This window comes from Sinohyriopsis cumingii, chromosome 16 (assembly GCF_028554795.1).
Source record: "Sinohyriopsis cumingii isolate HCF-2022 chromosome 16, ASM2855479v2, whole genome shotgun sequence".
Lineage (NCBI taxonomy): Eukaryota > Metazoa > Mollusca > Bivalvia > Unionida > Unionidae > Sinohyriopsis > Sinohyriopsis cumingii.
In genome coordinates, this window is record NC_142976.1 from 43,218,143 (window position 1) to 43,237,250 (window position 19,108).

The 19,108-nt window shown below is 35.5% G+C and overlaps 1 protein-coding gene across 9 annotated transcripts in view; it reads right to left on the minus strand.

Moving 5' to 3' along the window:
- Positions 1-19,108, minus strand: part of LOC149780321 (F-actin-uncapping protein LRRC16A-like) — a 241,386-nt gene that overhangs the window by 128,993 nt on the left and 93,285 nt on the right. For all 9 annotated transcript variants that reach the window (XM_089937166.1, XM_089937165.1, XM_089937168.1 and 6 more), the window contains exons 13-17: positions 18,124-18,311; positions 11,802-11,953; positions 8,179-8,281; positions 7,661-7,715; positions 509-612 (exon numbers count right to left, since the gene is read on the minus strand). In XM_089937166.1, coding sequence (XP_089793292.1) covers positions 509-612; positions 7,661-7,715; positions 8,179-8,281; positions 11,802-11,953; positions 18,124-18,311 — 602 coding nt within the window. The remainder of the gene's footprint in view (positions 1-508; positions 613-7,660; positions 7,716-8,178; positions 8,282-11,801; positions 11,954-18,123; positions 18,312-19,108) is intronic.

Genomic DNA, 19,108 nt, shown 5'->3' on the forward strand with positions numbered 1-19,108 from the left:
GCCAAGGTGAATAATAATATGTACCTCCTTGATTGGGTGTGTGTCTGTGTGTGTCATTTTTGGATTTTTAACATAGCTTTAAAAAAAATTCAGTCATATCGCTATGATATCTGCAGTGTGGCAGTTTATAGTGATGTCTCTCATTGAGGCATCATGATGCAGACATGTAGCATGACGTCCCACACAGCTGCATTATGATGACACTAGGCCAACCAATGCTAACACTAACCTCTTTATGATAAGCACCAAGTGAGGCAGCTGTCAGTACCATTTTTATAAGTCTCTGGTATGACTCAGATGGGGTTTGAACCCATGACCTCCCTCCTTGATGGATAAATGGTTGCTAGCACAACCATGCATGCCAATCCAACTAGTGCTATGCTAGAAACAAAATATACTCTCACAAAAAAGTTACATTGTTTAACATCAAGTACATGAAATATATTTTGCTAATCTATGTCTTTAAAGATTATGGTACCAATAAGTGACATGCAAACTTTGTACATACCTAATGTCTATCTCTGTGAGAGATGTGTTACTGCCCAGAGAATTAATTATCATGTTCATACTGGTTTTGAGTTTGGAGTCTGCCAGTGACAAAGATTCCAGAGACTGAAAAATAGAAAAGAAAATAGCTTTAACTGCAATATGTCACCGTGTAGGTAAACATCATTAAGGAAGCTGGTTATATTAAGATGAACTTTAATTAAAACTGGCCTTGATAAAGCTAGTCTCGATACCTATTATTAATGTTTACTGGGTCAAATAATGTTAACAGACCTTTCTAACAAGTTATTCAACTTTACTAAGTATCTTTTTATATAATTACCTTTTACAAATTAAAGTACTATCAACTGAGGCCTGGTGTGAGAATCTTGTTTTTATATAATTACTTGTCAATTAAAGTTCTATCAATTCAGTCCTGGTGTAAGAAGTTGCATCATGTTTTTATATAATTAGGTATAGTCTATTTGAGTGCTATGAACTGGTGTTTATGTGAGAAGCTGCATATTGTTTCTATATAGTTACCTATAGTCTATTAGAGTACTATCCACTGAGGCCTGGTGTGAGAAGTTGCACCTTGTTTTTATATAAATACTTACTGCAAATTAAAGTGCTATCAATTGAGGCCTGGTGTGAGATGTTGCATCATGTTTTTATATAATTACTTACAGTGAATTTGTGTTATCAACTGAGGCCTGGTGTGACAAGTTACATCTTGTTTGTATATAATTACTATAGTCAGTGTTGTCAATTGAGGCCTGGTGTGAGAAGTTGCATATGTTTTTATATAATTACTAATAGTCAGAGTTCCATCAATTGTGGCCTGGTGTGAGAAGTTGCATCATGTTTTTATATAATTTCTAATAGTCAATTAGAGTTCTTTCAATTAAGACCTGGTGTGAGATGTTACATCATGTTTTTACATAATTGCCTAAAATCATAGTATTATCACCTGAGGCCTGGTGTGAGAAGTTGCATCAAGTTAAACAGATAAGTCAACATGTGGATATTGTTCCCACAAACAGACTACAATATGGGAAATACAGAAAAACTTTCAGCTGAAACAAATTCAAAACTACTCTTTATGTGACTTTTTACCCAAACAAACGGTTGACTTTTTTGTTAGCTGAAAGTGGTAAGTCTAAACAATTTCATAAGTTTGCATACAATGGAAAAGATTTTCTTATGTAAATAAAAATGGGTTTGAGCAAATTTCAGAAAAGTCAATATCTTATTCTAATTTACTGAAAATATTGGTCATTTTTAAATAGTAGACAAAACATAAGACTATTGTCATCCCTCTTATTTTTTAAATTTATGAATGTCTGCAGTTGTTATTATTCATATTTAACCTTGACTAAACATATGTAATCAAAAAGAAATAATTATCCAAGTACCTTCAAGAAAAGTGGGGATATTGTGCTAGTGTCTGTCTATATGCATGTAGTATTTACATACATAATGTTTACATACACAAGTAATGTGTCTAAATGCCCCCTACAACATTAAAGCTAAACATATGACACTTGGGTCAATGATAGTCCTGTGAACATGGATCATGCCAACATTATTGGCATTTTCGACTAGCACCTGGGTGATTTTACATAAATTTCAAATAAATCATGAGTTGATTTAGTTTTGTGGTCTGGTGCACCGAAATGCAAGAAGATTATTTAATGCCAAGGCAATATGAGTAAAGTGCCTTGCCCAATGAAACACAATAGTTACTGGCCTAGGCTGGTCTGAACTTAGGATTCAAACCCGCAACCTTTCAGATGTGAGTCTGGCATGCTAACCACTGAACCAATGTGGCTCCAATCCCGAGTTGCTTGTCGTGAGTGTCAGAAAACTGGTATGTATGATCGATGATGTAAGTGGCAAACATCAGACTGAGACCTCTGGCTCATGCCCTCTGGTTCTTCCTACCCACAATGCCCCTGGTAATAACACTGAAAGTATTGAGATCCCCACCATATAACTATATGTAAACTTATTGGATATGAAAAGACAAATTTAAACATGCAGCTGGTCTTGACTCAGGTTATCCCTAAAACAAGAGATCTATTGAGGTCTCCACCTTATACATACATATATATATATTAGACATTGAAAACTAAACATTTGTATGCAAATGACATTTATCTCTAGATTATCATTATATCCTAAAGAACTTTGCACCTGCATGGGTCATAGCTTGCAAACTAAAGATCCCCACCCAATAATCATGTAATACATTCAGAGTATGAAAGCAAATATATCCAACTGACATTTGCCACTGAAGCAGTCCCTACCCTTAGTGATCTACACCGGATGTTCAGATTGTGGGCTGGTCAGAATAGGTAACTAACCAGGTGGGTTTAGACTTTCAACTGGTAAAAATAGGAAACAGGCCAAGAGGTTCAAACTTGGATTGGTCATTTTCTTTTACTACACAAAGCTAAATATGTTCCCAATTACACAGAAAAGTACGGGGACAAATACTGTCATCAACTGTCATTAAATTAACAGATGAATGAGTATTTAAAAATTCACCAGAATTGCACAGGTAGAAAGAAGATCACAGATTCCTCTCAACAAATACAAAGAGTAAAGGGTATGTGGGTGAGTAAATCTTTTCAGGATGACACATTTATGTGATCACATTGATTTTCTACAACAGAAAGTTTGTGAGACCTATTCATGGCAGGTCTTAATGACTAACAAGAACAAAGGTACTTTTCAATGACTTTATCATTTACTTTTTTCACATAACTGTTACTGTATTCATCAAAACTGTATAAGCATTTTTGTTTTGTTAACTTCAACAGAGACAAAAGTCAGAACCACATTTTTTTACATCAAGACTCTCAAAGAGTTCAAACCACTCAGGTGGCCTAGTGGTTACAGTGTCCGCTCTGGTATCAAAACTGTATAAGCATTTATTTTTTGTTAACGTCAACAGAGACAAAAGTCACAACCACATTATTTTACATCAAGTCCTTCAAAGAGTTCAAACCGCTCGTGGCCTAGTGGTTAGAGCGTCCGTCCTGGATGCATGAGGTCATGGGTTTGAACCCCGGCAGAGTCATACCAAAGACTTACAAAAATGCTACGTTAAAAATCTAAATCACACATTCAAAGAGTTCACAAGCATTATAATATGCTGTGATAAGAAGTGACATCACATTGGCAATATAATAATGCAACAATAATGTCCTTTCAAGCTGTGCAGTAGACAATGATTCAACAAAACAGACCTCTTAACACATTAATAATAATAATAATAATGAGGACTTTGTATAGCGCCTAATCTTTAGAAGCTCTAAGCACTTTACAACAGTAGACAACACCTATAAGATAAAAAACATATAATAATATTATTACAAAAACAAACACCATGAAATTAGAAAAACATTAAAAAATAAAAAACATGCTGAGAATATTTCAGGTAGGAAACATTATTAGGTCTTTAAGTTTGTTCTTGCAGTCGAAATAAGTGAGTTTTGAGAGCCCTCTTGAATGTGATCGCTGTGTCTTTGTGTCTAAGTTCAGTGGGCAATTCATTCCACATTGCTGGGCCTTGGTATGCAAAAGAATGCTGTCCATATGACTTTGTTTTCATAGTGGGAATAATGAGCATACGATTGTCAGAAGAGGAGCGTAAATATCTTGCTGGTGTGTACACATGGGTGAGATCGGATAGGTATGTTGGACTAGAGTCCGACAGTGAAACGTAGCACAGAGAACAAATTTTGTGTTTGATTCTGGATAGAATGGATAGCCAGTGTAGGGTACAGAGCAGCGGGGAGGTGTGCTCTGATTGTGGTACTTTAAGTATGATCCGAGCAGCTGTGTTTTGAACTTTTTGAAGTTTCTGGAGTAGATATTGAGATGAACCAGACAGAATTGAGTTACAATAGTCCAGTCTCGAAAGTACTAAGGAACACACAAGTGTTTTAGTGGCATCAACTGAAAGATATTTGTGAACTGAGCTGATGCGTCTCAGTTCAAGATATGCAGCCTTGCATATGTTCATGACATGATGGTGCAATGTGAGAGTACTGTCCAGAGTAACACCTAGGTTTTGTACTGATTGTGTGAATTTAATGTTGGCATTGCTGATATTTATTGTTGAGGTAAAGGATGTGAATGAGGAAGTCTTTGTGTTGTGATCAGAATGGCCTCAGTTTTATCATCATTCATCTGCAGCTTGTTACATGTCATCCATGATTTCACATCAGAAATGCACCTCTCTACACCTTGGATGGTAGCATCAACGTCAGTTGGGTGGCTAGATTTGTATATTTGGGTGTCATCAGCGTACAATTGGTGAGACACTGGATGATGATCTATGATACTTGAGAGCGGCTGAGTGTACAGAATGAAGAGAACAGGTCAAAGAACAGACCCCTGTGGAACACCACAACATAAATCAACTGGGCTGGAGTGTATTCCACTTGCAGAAAATTTGTGTCCTGTTGACCAAGTAGGACTTGAACCACAGTAAGGCTGTATCACGAATGCCAAATACATGCTGGAGACGGTGAAGTAATATATCATGGTCTATTGTCAAATGCTGCAGACAAATCAAGGAGGGGTGAGGACTGTAATCTTTCTGCTATCCAACGCAGAGAGAATGTCATTAACTACTTTTAGAATAGTTTCAGTACTGGGGCAAGGGCGATATGCATATTGTACATTGCTAAAAAGACTGGTTGAATTTAGATGAGATACAAGCTGGGATAGAACAACCTTTTCTAAGATTTTTTATATGACTGGGAGATTAGAAACTGGGCAGTAGTTCTTTAAATCATTATGGTCTAGTGTTGGTTTCTTCAGCAGAGGCTTTACAATGGCAGTTTTGAAAAATGATGGGAATTCCCCCGGATGAGAGAGAGGTATTAATAACATCAGTTAGTGAAGGCATAACTGGATCTAAGCACTCAAGCCGCAGTGATGTTGGAATTGGATCAAGTTCACATGACTTTGGTGCACTCTTCATCACGATTGTACGTACAAAATCCATAGAGACAGGTTCAAATGCTGCTAATGGTTGCCACTCAAATTCTGTATCCCAACTGTATGGTGATGACAAGTCAATTTAAACTGTGGTGTCAAGCTTATCTCTCATGGTTTGTACTTTGTCACGGAAGAAATTTGCAAACATGTCCGGAAGGACGACTGAAGAGAAGGTAGTTGGAAGTGGTGTTGATTTGTTCCTTGACATTAGCTTATTAGTAATCTCAAAGAGCTCTTTGCAGCTGGAACTTTCCATGATCTTAGTAGTGTAGTGGGCTGATTTCGCTGCATGGACTATATTTGTGACATTCTTCTTAGTGACTTCATAGATTTGCTTATGAATAGTGAGTCTGGTGGAAAGCCAGAGCCTCTTAGCTTTACGGCGGTCTCTTTTAGCAGTGCGAAGCTGGTCCCTAACACTGCTATACCATGGAGAACACTTTTGAATTGATACTCTGCACTTGGTAGCTGGGGCATGTTTGTCAAGCAATGAACACAGACAGTTATTAAGTTGTTAGGTTAGCTTGGATGTCGTGCATTAGTTTGGTTCTATTTATCATACGGAGGTTTCTCTTAGTAGCAGATAAAGGTGGAGGGTTAGGGACTGATACGTCCAGATGGCATATAATGCAGAGGTGATCTGATGCAAGGTCATGGGATACCAGGGAGGCCCGTAGAATGTTATCATCAGGTCTATGAAGAATCCAGTCTAACAAACCCTTCAATACATTAGCCCCTGGCAACAAGTTCAATTGGCAGGAGGTAGTAGCATACTGCCGAGCTCTGTAGCGTCAAGATCATGTACGATACACTAAAGTGGGTGGTATTATAGAAAGGTAGACAGATGCAGCTCTACAATGATACCAAAAAATCTGGAATTTCTAGTTGCACTACAAAATACAGAGGGAAAAACCTCATTTTTTGGACCCGATTTTTTTCTACCCAAAATTTTCTCGTGGTCAGAATCTGAATTTGTGTTTGGATTTTAAACTTTTTAGTCTCAGATCTAAGGCAGACTGGTATGAACTGCAAACAGACAGATGAACCTTTGCAAAAAGTAGGATAAGATGAGCATTTAGAATAAAGAGTGGTCTCGATACAAAAATAATGAGTCTGTTAATAAATTAAAAAAATCCAACTTTTACCCTTTTGCTCATACACGAGCCAAATAGCCCATGAAAAACGATGTTTCTAACACAACTAGGCCGTATGTTATTGGAAGATCACCTGGAAGTTGGTGTTTCAGGATGTATTCAGAAATAGCTTTCAAAATGTGTTCCTACTCGAATTTCAGACAAAAACGACAAAAACCTCCAGGGGTTAATGTGTTAAGTACCAAATCATAATTTATAAAGAAAATGTAAAGGTCAGTTAATTTATTCAAAAAATGAGTTTAGCTTATTACAATGTTTAGCAAGGTATAGTTAGCATCAAAAAAAGAAGACTATACTGTGTACTTTTATTAGTGCCATGCAAATGACAAGCTACTGTGTCATCAAATTACATATAAGAGTGAAACTATTCTATTATGTGAACCTTACCGTGAACAGCATACACTTAGAACTTTTGTTACATACTGAAACTAAAAACTGTATCACCTTAAACAAAAAACATTAAACCATCTGTTTAATAATATTTACAGCTCTCTCCCAGTATAATGCATTTTGTTAAAATATTTTTCCAAATATAACATGGTCGTGCCATGGACCCCATGATCAAAATCATACAAATGTTTAACAATAAGGGTTGAAAGGAAGCAAGGTTAAACACGGTGTTATATCTTCATTTCCTTTTCAAAACACTACCATTTTTATAAAAAAGTTGACAGTGTCCTCTATACCATGGTTCTTTTTTTAACGCTATTCTCAAAATAATGCAGTTTTGTATCTTACATGTTGTATATTACATGGAAGGCAGTTATCAACCCAGACTATTGCATTATAATGAGGAAGAGCTGTAACTGATAACTGGCCTTTTGGAATTTTTGTATCAGTTTCACACAATGTTTATATCATCTCATCATCAGTCTCAGTTTTTAGCAAAGTGTTAACACTGGAGTATAAACAGTAAATAAAAAATTTCTTTACATATTCTTAAAGGTATAAAGAAGATATGCAATGTATTAAAAAAAAAGATGATGTGAATGAAAAATGCTTACAGAGTCTTCATCTTGTATCAAATGGACCAAACCCTCCAAGACAGTGTTCATGTTTCTAAAATGAATGAATCAAGCATTAATACTCGTGCCAATCACCATCAAGTGCAATACATTAAATCAAATAAGAAGGCAATAAATATAACCAAGTATGCTTAACATGAAAGGATCATATAAAAAATGGCTTAAATTTGCACCTGAAGACAACATTACTATGTTTCACAAAGAGTCATGTGACATGTAAGCAACTATAATGTCATCTTTCGTTAGATTGACCGGAACAAAAAGCTTTTTGTTTTTAGTTCTTCTATTAAATGCACACCTCATCCGCAAAATATGAAAATTAGGTACCAAAAAATTATGCATTATACACATCAAAATATGGTAGACATAAATCATACAAACTATTAAAACAGCTGGTAGAAAACAAAGAAAACAAGATGAAAGGCAAACAGATAGAAAGGTCAATAATCAAGACAGATGCAGAGAGAAAGATAGCAAGAGAGATAAAAAAGACTTACTTTGGTTTCATATTGTTAAGAAGTCTTCCAATATACAAATGTTTAATTTGCTTGTTTTGGCCAATACAGGACAGAAGTGTACACAGATCAGTTTCATTTAGACCTGAAAATTTACCGAAAAGTATAGAATAAGAACAAGACTGTTAAGTTAATGGAACTAAGAACACATACCTTTCTGTAGGCTATAACTCCTCAGCTTTCAATCTTACCAAATGGACGTCATCAGATGAATGACTTCTGAACTGGAGTCACATGATCAACTAAATGTTGACCATGTGACAAAAGCCTTCTGATCAACATTTAGTTGATCACCTGAAGCAGTCCAGAAGTAATTTCTCTGACGAAGGCCCTGTTATAACACTAAGGAATCATAAACCTATTATGTACAGAAATGTATCTATTCTTAGTTTCATTGACTGCAAATGGCTGTAGCAGGTAACAATATTCATTTAGAACAGTCTAAAACTGTGTGGGAGACTGCATTCAAATTTAATTTTAAATTAAGTTTGAAATTTAACTTAATTTTAAATCTAAGAGGAATGATTACCATATATATTTGCTTACAAGTCCAAACTACACACTCAGACCTACTGTTGCATAATATAATGGCCGATCTGGGTCTCTGCATGTTTCTTAATTAATGATCAGTAGAACACACATCACAGAACGTGATCTGCCAGTGCATTATATGATGCCAGATTAGGATCTATGCTGTTTCAGCTGGAATTGACTTGTGAGTGAGTATATGCAGCATAATGAAAATGTTAGTAAATATTAACAAATGATATCTTTGTCTCATAATAAGCCCCGACCCCATTCTATTATGGGACTACATCAGTAACATGAGGCTCAAGTGGGCCCAAGATATCTCACCTAAGACAAGTTGTCCAAAAATAGGCATAGAGTGAGAACAACGGCTGGTTGACACATATTATCTAATGATGACCATAATATGTACTAAGTTCCAAAGTAATCCACTAAATAAACAAGTGCAGTGGCATTTCACAAATTTATATTGCATCCAGCTGTAAATCCAAAGGCAAAAATTCTTACGAAAGTCCCTTGAAGGGATTCATGCTCTATTGACAGTGAAGAATTTTCAGGAATCCAAGATCAGACCATTTCTTCTTTCAAATCCTGAGTGTTGAAACTACATCTAATATTTATAACAAGATTTTTAAAGATGCTCACAATGATAAACTGTATTTAGATCAACTCTATTTTCATTCAGACAAACTAGATATCACAAGAAATATTTTGGCAAAACCCTATGTCAATATGATCACCAATGTCGATACGACTTTCTATTCAAGAGAAGTAGCAGTAACAAAATGTTGAAGATGGCTGCTGTGGTAGCTATAATGCATGTCAGACCTTCCCCATTTTCATCTGGAGCCAACAAAACATAAGAATTCTTTTGGTGAAAACCCTATTGCAAAAAAAACCATTCATATCAGAGGATCAGGGATGAAAATATTTTCATGATGGCTACCTTACCGGTGTTAGTTAGAGTGGAAACATTTTCATTCAGGACTAACCTGGGATTACCAGAAGTCTTAATTTGAAAACACTATGTTGGTATGACCATCAGGAGGAGTAGCAAGAGGTCAATAAATGGCAACTGTGGTGACCATATTGGATGTCCAAGTAGAGAGAGAGAGTGTGTGTGTGTGTGTGTGATATGGATTTTTAAAGTGATATGGATTTTTAAAGCAGCTTTAACAATTTTTCAGTCATATCACTACAATGTCTGCTGTGTGACAGTTTATAGTGATGTCTAGCACTGAGGCACCATGCCGCAGACATGTAGCATGAAGTCCTCCCACCGAGTCACATTATCCTGACACCAGGCAGACCAGTCTTAACATGTAGTCCAAGTAGTACCATTTTCATTTAGGACCACCTAGACCTTGGAATGAATATGTGTGTAAAGTTTTCATAGCAATCTTCTATGTACTTTAGGAGGTGTAGTGATAACAAATATGTGATAACACAATGACAGATAACAGATGACAGTCAACAGATCATCCCATAATCTATTCTAGTCTACGTCTGGAAACACTAAAAGTCATGAATACAAGAATTTGTCAATTTGTGTCTCATTAAATGATGCCCATATTATGGACAATGTTTCTAAAGCAATCCATAAAAAACTGCCAATGTGTATACACGATGTAAAGTCAAACACTACATCCAGCTCCAAGTCAATCAATGAAATTACTTTAACAGAATTGCAAAGTGATATACTAATACAAGCACTACTTCCTGCTCCAAGTCAATCAAGGGAATTACTTTACCAGAATTGCAAAGTGATATACTAATACAAGCACTACATCCTGCTCCAAGTCAATCAATGAAATTACTTTAACAGAATTGCAAAGTGATATACTAATACAAGCACTACATACTGCTCTAAGTCAATCAATGAAATTACTTTAACCGAATTGCAAAGTGATATACTAAAACAAGCACTAAATCCTGCTCCAAGTCAATCAAGGGAATTAACTGCAAAGTGATATACTAATACAAGCATCTTCAGATTATGATCATATTATGCACCAAATTTCACTCTGATCCTTTAAATACTGTGAGACTAGTAGTGTTCACAATATTCTGTCATGCACTGCAATAACTCAAATAAAACTTGTGAAAGGATAGTTGAAATATCCATCTCTATATCATGACCATATACAGCAACTCCTTGAGATATAGAAGAGTTACATTCCTGGGACCTATACCTTTGTCGGTTTTTACATAAGTTTGGTTTTACTATTCTGCTTATGCAATAAATATCCTTAAGATGAAATAATGTAACAGAAATGATTTACACAAGTACACAAGAGAAGAACTATATACTGCAGGTGCACTCAATTCAAAGATTACAAAACCTGGAAGCCTAAACCAGGCATTAAGTCTGTGCATCTTTATATTTCATTTACATATCTTTGAGTTTACATATATTGCAGTTTATGTATCTTGGTGAGTTGCTGTATAAAGTTTCATGGTGATCCTCTGAAAACTGAGACCAGTTGTATTGACAAGATTCTATCATACACATATCAGGCAACAAGTCTGACAAATCTTGCTGGAACACAATGATTTGCCGATGGGCATCTATTCAATAACAGTTCTCCAGTTTAATGACAATTCCTTGATTTCTGTACAATTAAATAAGTGTAATCCAAAAAGGGCATTAACTCCAAAAGAAACTGATAAAGTTATCTGCCAATATGCACATCTTCAGGTGAGAATCATGACAATAATATTTACAAAGTTTATCGGCAATACATCAAAAACTGCAGGGCTCATTGCATTAATGACTCTGTGAACTTGACAGAAGGACTCATATATACCTAATGAACCATTATACATCAGAAAATCCAAAAACATAGTATTTTTTTAAATAAAATTTGGAAACCCTGTTAATAAAGTGCTGAAAATGTAATTGCAGCACTACATCACAGGGAAATGCATGACATAAGGAAATGCATGAGATCATAATATCAATTACAACAACAGGTCCTGGATTTTACAGATAGAAATTTGACCTTACATTCAGTCAATCAGTAAACATGTTACCATTCACAGACTTGGTGGAGTTGGATATTGTTTAGTCTACTTACTAATATTGCTAACATCTAGACTATATATTGTGGCTACAGCTGACAAGCAGTTCTGGAGATACTGAAAAGCTTGGTTGGTAAGGTCAAGGCTACTGATGTTTAGGTGAAGGCCACTGAGATTTCTGTTGCTACCAAGCCCAAGCAGAAGTTCCCTGGAAAATAAAAAATAGGTTCTATTTAAAAGCTTTTTCAATTCATGTTGAGGTAACATTATGAAGAAGTTTTACAAAAAGTAGGATTAAAAATCCCAGCACAGATGTTTAGTAATATTACACCAAAGCTTTAATATAGTGACTTAAGTAGAAGACACATGACTTTCAAAACTTTATCACAACACCTTACCATTTTTGTTGCTGCCACTGCCACCAAAAAAGTGATACCAATTTCTCACCATTTACAGGTGAGTGAATATTTTGTTCTTGCAGTAATAACACCATTTTGTATCACATAACAGGCTATACATAGCTGCCAGTAAAACAGTTGGAGGAAGAACCCAGAAAAATCCTAGTAAGAACCACTGGCCTATGGGAAGCTACTGTCAAACTTTCACACATACCCACATTGGCTGAGCCCAAGACTCAAATCCACATGGACAGAGGTGAGATGGCAGTGATCGTTAAAAATGAGCACTTTAGACCATTCAGCCACTCTGGGCCTAGTGACAGAATATACAAACATTGTAAAATATGAACAGTAAGCACTTGTGCTTCTTCTGTTAAATTAGTGAAGATTCTCATTACTTATTTCATGTATGCACTTATGTAGCTCACACTGACCTATGGTTATAGGGATGTAGTGGTAACAGATATGCATCCAATTATCAAATTTCAAGACTGGAACTTACAAGAATCGAACTTTTAACACAAAATTTGATGAAAGTCACCAAGCATGAAATATAGTTCAAATAGATAGCTTTTGTCAAAAAGTATGTAGAACTTATCAAAATGCATCCACTCACCAAGTTTTGTGATTTCAGAAAGGATAGTATGTATATATTATGCCCACAACTCATGGGGTCATGAGCTAAATGCAAATATTTAAACAAAATCAGTAGAAATGAACAAACACAAAAATTTAACACAATTCAGTGAAGAGTAAAATAGGGTCAATACTGAAATGAGGGAGTAGTGCCCATCAAGGTGAATCTCCAAGTTTCATGATTCTACATGGGACAGTATGCAAAAACCATGCCAAAATTCAAGAGCTAATTGCAAAACATAACCTAAGCCAGAAATTTTTTAAATATAGGTCACAGTGATGTTTTCTGGTAAAGGTGTAATGCTAATAGACGAATAAAATCACCGAGTTTAATGATTAAAGCATGATTTAAAAAAAAATACATAAAACCAACCAAAGTTTGTGAAATGTGAAATATAGACCACATTGACTTACTTTCAAGATAAGGATGTTGTAATCATTATGACGCATCCTTTCAAATTTCATGATTCCAGGTATAGCAGTATTAAACAAGATAAAACACCTATGTGACTATGAGTTAAATACAAAAACTTAAGATATGCCATTCAAATGTTAAATATAGGTCACAATGACCTTTAGTTGTAAGGTTGTGGTGCCAATAGGGATACACACAATCACCTAGTTTGTACATTCTGGGATGAACGGTGCTTGAGAATGAACCCAGGACAGTGAAACATAAAATATGGGTCACAATGACTACTTTTGTGAAGAAAGCGAAGGCGCATTATCTAACCAAGTTACATGGATCTAGGCAAAACAGTATATATACAGGGTGCTAAAAACCTATTTGGTCATGAACTAAACATAAAAACTTAATCAAAGCCAGTAAAATGAAAAAAACATATGTCCGAGTGACATTCCTTTGTGGTAAGGGTATGGTACTAAAATGGATGCAAGCTTCAAATCTTGTGATACTATCATGAACAGAGCTTCAAAAAGAAAAAAAAACCTGAAACACAAACTTTAACAAAATTCAGTGAAGCATGAAATTAAGGTGACAGTCACCAACTTGTATGTCAACAAACTAGTACTCAGCGAGATGTTTTCCCTAAGCAAGATTCATGAATCTAGGCATAAATGTGTGCGTGTGTGTGCGTGTGTGTGCGTGTGTGTGTGTGTGTGTGTGTGTATATATATATATATATATATATATATATAGCATGTATGTGTGTAAAAACCATTCTGGCTATGAGCTAAATGCAAAAACTTAATGCAACTCTTTTTGTTAGTTTTCTAACAAATTACTGGCTATATTATGCCAAGAAAATGCAAGCTCAGTGTCTTTCCTAAGGACACTGAGGTTGCCGACCAATAATGACCTGGGAAGGTATCGAACCCATGACTGTTGGATTAAAAGTCCAACACTCTGCCAACTGAGCTACTGCTGGCTCCCAAAATCTTAATATAATCCGAGCCAGTAAAATGTGAAATGCAGGCCAAAGTGGCATTTTTTGTGACACAGGAAAGGTACTAACAAAGTTGCATGCAATCTTCTAGTTATATGATTCTAGCATGAACAGAGCTTGAGAAATAAACTTGAAACTCCAAGAAAAGCAATGTTAACAGATGGATGGAAGGATGATGCCATAACATACAGTAATACACCAACTTCATATGGACATTTACATCTTTTACTGTCACTGATAATATTTAAGGCTGGAGTATCTATGGCTGTCCCCAAGCAGGTGAATTAAACTTGCAAAACTATTGTGTGATCTACAATATGGTATTTACCCATGAGATCCATGACTATTGTGTAATCTACAATATGGTATTGACCAATCAGATCCACGACTATTGTGTAACCTACAATATGGTATTTACCAATCAGATCCATGACTATTGTGTAACCTACAATATGGTATTTACCAATCAGATCCATGACTATTATGTAATATATAATATGGTATTTACCATATAGTTTTTACCAATCAGATCCATGACTATTATATAATCTACAATATGGTATTTACCAATGAGATCCGTGACTACTGTGTAATCTACAATATGGTATGTACCAATCAGATCAACGACTACTGTGTAATCTACAATATGGTATGTACCAATCAGATCCAAACTCTTTAAAACAGTCATGGAAGAGTTGTGCAACATTTCATACACAGCAAAACAAATGATCATGCAGTTTCTGACAAAAGAATAAGATCTGAGTTTGTAAATCATGTGGCCAAAGTGCAGCCCAAAAATTTGATTTAAATAGTGTTAAAAATTAATCAAAGAAACTGAAATAACTGTGACTGTAAAACATATATGGTCCCATTGCAGCCCAAAAAGTTAGTCTCAATAATTTTTAAAATTCATTAAGAAACAGAAATAACTGGTCCAGCTGAATGTAAATTTATTTTGGTCATCCAAACAAACATACCAAAATGCCGGCAAAATTTCACTTGTCTGTGTCAAGTGTATCTTTTATCTTGTGTGCTTCTGCAAACAAGGCTTTTACCAACAAATTCTAGGTCTAAAAAGTTCAAATATCTTTAGGGGAAAAAAATGTTTACTTGGTATAATAATCTAGTCAGGCTATAAAGATACATTTAAATAACAAACCTCTAGAAACCTTTATATATGCGGAGTATGTCTGATGGTATGATAATTTGACCAACTGAAAAATGTTCATATTGGATATTCATTTCATTACTTATATTTAACTTCATAACTGTAATATTGTAAAACATCAAAACCCTTCTCTGACAAAACAAGCGGGGGATGGAAGATGTTCCTAACATAGGTGTCAGACTGCCTCAAGAGTATGTCTGATGGTATGATAATTTGACCAACTGAAAAATATTCATATTGGATATTCATTTCATTACTTATATTTAACTTCATAACTGTAATATTGTAAAACATCAAAACCCTTCTCTGACAAAACAAGCGGGGAATGGAAGATGTTCCTAACATAGGTGTCAGACTGACTCGAGCATCAGTCCAAATACTCCCTAATACTGGCTTAAGACTTCCACCAACAAAGCAGATCAAGATATACGCTACCATACTGATTCCTATCTATACTGCTAAGCATTAAGGCATACACTTCCATGCCCGGGTGATCCCATCTAACCTGCTATGCATTAACTCATTAACCCTTGGAGGTTTTTGTTGTTTTCGCCTGAAATGCGAGTAGGAAACATTTTGTGGGCTATTTCTGAATACATCCTAATACATCAACTTCCAAGTGATTTCCCATCAACCTAATACCTAGCTGTGTTAGAAACATCGTTTTTCATGGCGATTTCGCTTGTGCATAAGCAGAAGGGTAAAAGTGGATTTCTTATTTTATTTTTTTTGCTTAAGGGACCCATCATTTTCGTATCGAGACCACTCTTTATTCCAAATGCCCATCTTATCTTACTTTTTGCAAAGGTTCATCTGTCTGTGTGCAGTTCAGACCAGTCTGCCTTAGATCTGAGGCCAAAAAGTCTAAAATCCAGATATAAAATCAGATTCTGACCACAGGTGAATTTTGGGTGGAAACATAAAATCAGGTCCAAAAAATTGGCTTTTCCTTCTGTATTTTGTAGTGCAACTAGAACTTCCAGATTATTTGGTATCATTGTAGAGCTACATCTGTCTATCTATGATACCACCCACTTTAGTGTATCATACATGACCTTGACGCTACAGAGCTCTGCAGTAGGCTACTACCTCCTGCCATGTAAATGTGGCGCCTGGGGTTAATGAGTTAAGGCCGACACTAGCATGCCAGAGTGATCCCATCTATACTGCTATGCATTAAGGCTACACTACCATGCCAGAGTGATCCCCTCTATACTGCTATGCATTAAGGCTACTCTAGCATGCCAGGGTGATCCCATCTATACTGCTATGCATTAAGGCTACACTACCAGGACAGAGTGATCCCATCTATACTGCTACATATTAAGGCCTACACTACCAGCACAGTGCAATCCCATCTATACTGCTATGCATACCATCAAGCATCAAGCAGAAATTCCCATTAAAATTGTTGGCACTGCTATAACAAGTGGCCCTCAACGAGACTGACAATCTACTGGGTGAAAAGAATTCTGAGGAATTCAAGATGGGACCATTTCTTCCTGTTAACTGTCGAGTGTTGAAACTGTCTCTGTTGTTCTTCAGCAACAAGATTTTCAAATTTAGCTGCAGTGGTACACATATATTGGTGTCAGCTTGGTACCATTTTCATAATGAAAAAGAAGACATCATTTGAAGCTATAGTCAAACTAGTTCTTTTGGGTTGGATACAACAAAATATTTAATGCAAAGTTTTATGTCAAAGGCACAAACACAACAAATCTGTCCATCCATTTGTTTCAGATCTTCGAAAGTTGACCATGTAGGATGCAAGGATGGTCTAACACCAACTGTTCTGAAGAAACTCACACAGTACATGTATGTAGCTATTTCTATCATCATCACTGACAAACACACAACCCTTCCATGCCACAGCAGTCTGCATTCAATGGGTAAAGCAACATTACAATTCTTCCAGTATACTTTCATCTTTATTAATGTAATTGGTTATTCTGAGGGATCATAAATCCCATGCTTCACTTGATTCATTTTAGGATTAAATGATTATGGTTGGTTATTTATTGATGTGTACATTTTATCTAATCACTCACAAAGTAAATAAAGTCCAAAGGACTTTATGTTAATTTTGTGAGTGATTAGGTAACACTTTACACACTGACAAATTCCCAACAATGATCATTTAATCCTTATAATTCCAATTTACATTTTTTCTGTCAACATATCAGCAGATTTCATTAACAAAGTGTTAACTTGTAGGTAGCTAGAAGTTTCTTTTATTAGCCTTTTCATTGTGACAGAATACATAACCCCATCTCCATTAGCTAAAAGTGGTTGATTTATAAATTTGTAAATTTTGATCAGAAATCATAGGGTGGGTAGGTAGGGGCTTGCTGTTGTTATTATTATGGTGCAAGGTATTTATGTAAATAAAACTTCACATAAAATGACCTTAGAAGCAAGGAAATAAATTGTCTGCAGAATTTTAAAAATTCTAGGTTAGTATCATGTGATTGTTTTCATCCAATCAAATTGTAGACAATGCGGTCAATTCATAAAAATTGGAATTATTACAATACTTAAGTCAAGGGATTGCTTCATTCATAATATAATAGATGATTGTACAAGTACAGCATAGGATTTTCAACAACCTAAATTATAGAGTGGAATGGACAAATAAATGATACAAATCTAGCATGCTGCATCTTTGTAGAAAAAGAACCGCAGACTCATAGGTTTGAGAAATATTCCATAGAAACTATAGTGAAAAAATCATAGCAGTAAACAGCTGTGTTAAGAAAAGAAAACTCACTTCAAAGCTTCTGCTGGCAACTTGACACCAGACATGTCAAGGTGTTTCAAATTCATCACTATGGAAAAGAACTGCTTCCAGGATGGTGGTACTTGAGCATCTTTCAACTTTTTGTTTGTGAAAGTTGTTCTAGATAAATCTAAGTGGGACACAGTCAGACTGCATCCCCTCTGAAGAGGAGCAATAAGCTGAAAGAGATAGGTTAGAAACCACTGAGATAATCAAACAAAAGGTTTTTCAATACAATCTTGGGTACTGTGGAATACGAGACGGGGTCTCTGAAGATATGAATCCAAGCATGTCAGTAAGAATTAAAGATTTCAGTCGTACAATAATATATTGCCCCAAAATTTCAGCCAAAAATGATGTACAAGCTATGCAACCTTTGAAACCTTTAATATGGAATCTTAAACCTATCAATGATGCAACCACTTAAGTCAGAAAAGCGATACCTATCTTTGACTATTCAAACACTCGACACAAAATTAAAATATATTTTAATTCAGAAACAAGTCACTTACAAAACGTATCTGAGGGACTGGTGCTCTACTGGGTGAAAAGAATTTCCAGGAATTCAAGACAAGATTATTTCTCCTTTTTAACTGTCAAGTTTTGAAACCATCTCTGATATTCTTCCGCCATAACAACATTTTCAAATCAGTACACATATTGGATATTAGCTTGGTACCATATTTATTAAGGACGAAAAGTATTTTTGCGAAACTCTGTATCATAAGAGTAGCAATAACAAGATTTTCAAGATAAAACGTTGACCAACAAGATGCTGGGATAAATGTTTGCAAAGTTTCAAGGCAATACTCCAAGTAGTTTAGGATAAGTAGTAATACAATCTTCATGGTTCCCACGCTTTTCTAAAGATAAATTTCCAGGTCATTTCCAGGGCTTTTCCAGGATGAAATTAATTTTTTCAAGGTTCACATATGACCATTACTGAATGGACTTAAATAAGATTTTTGATTATACA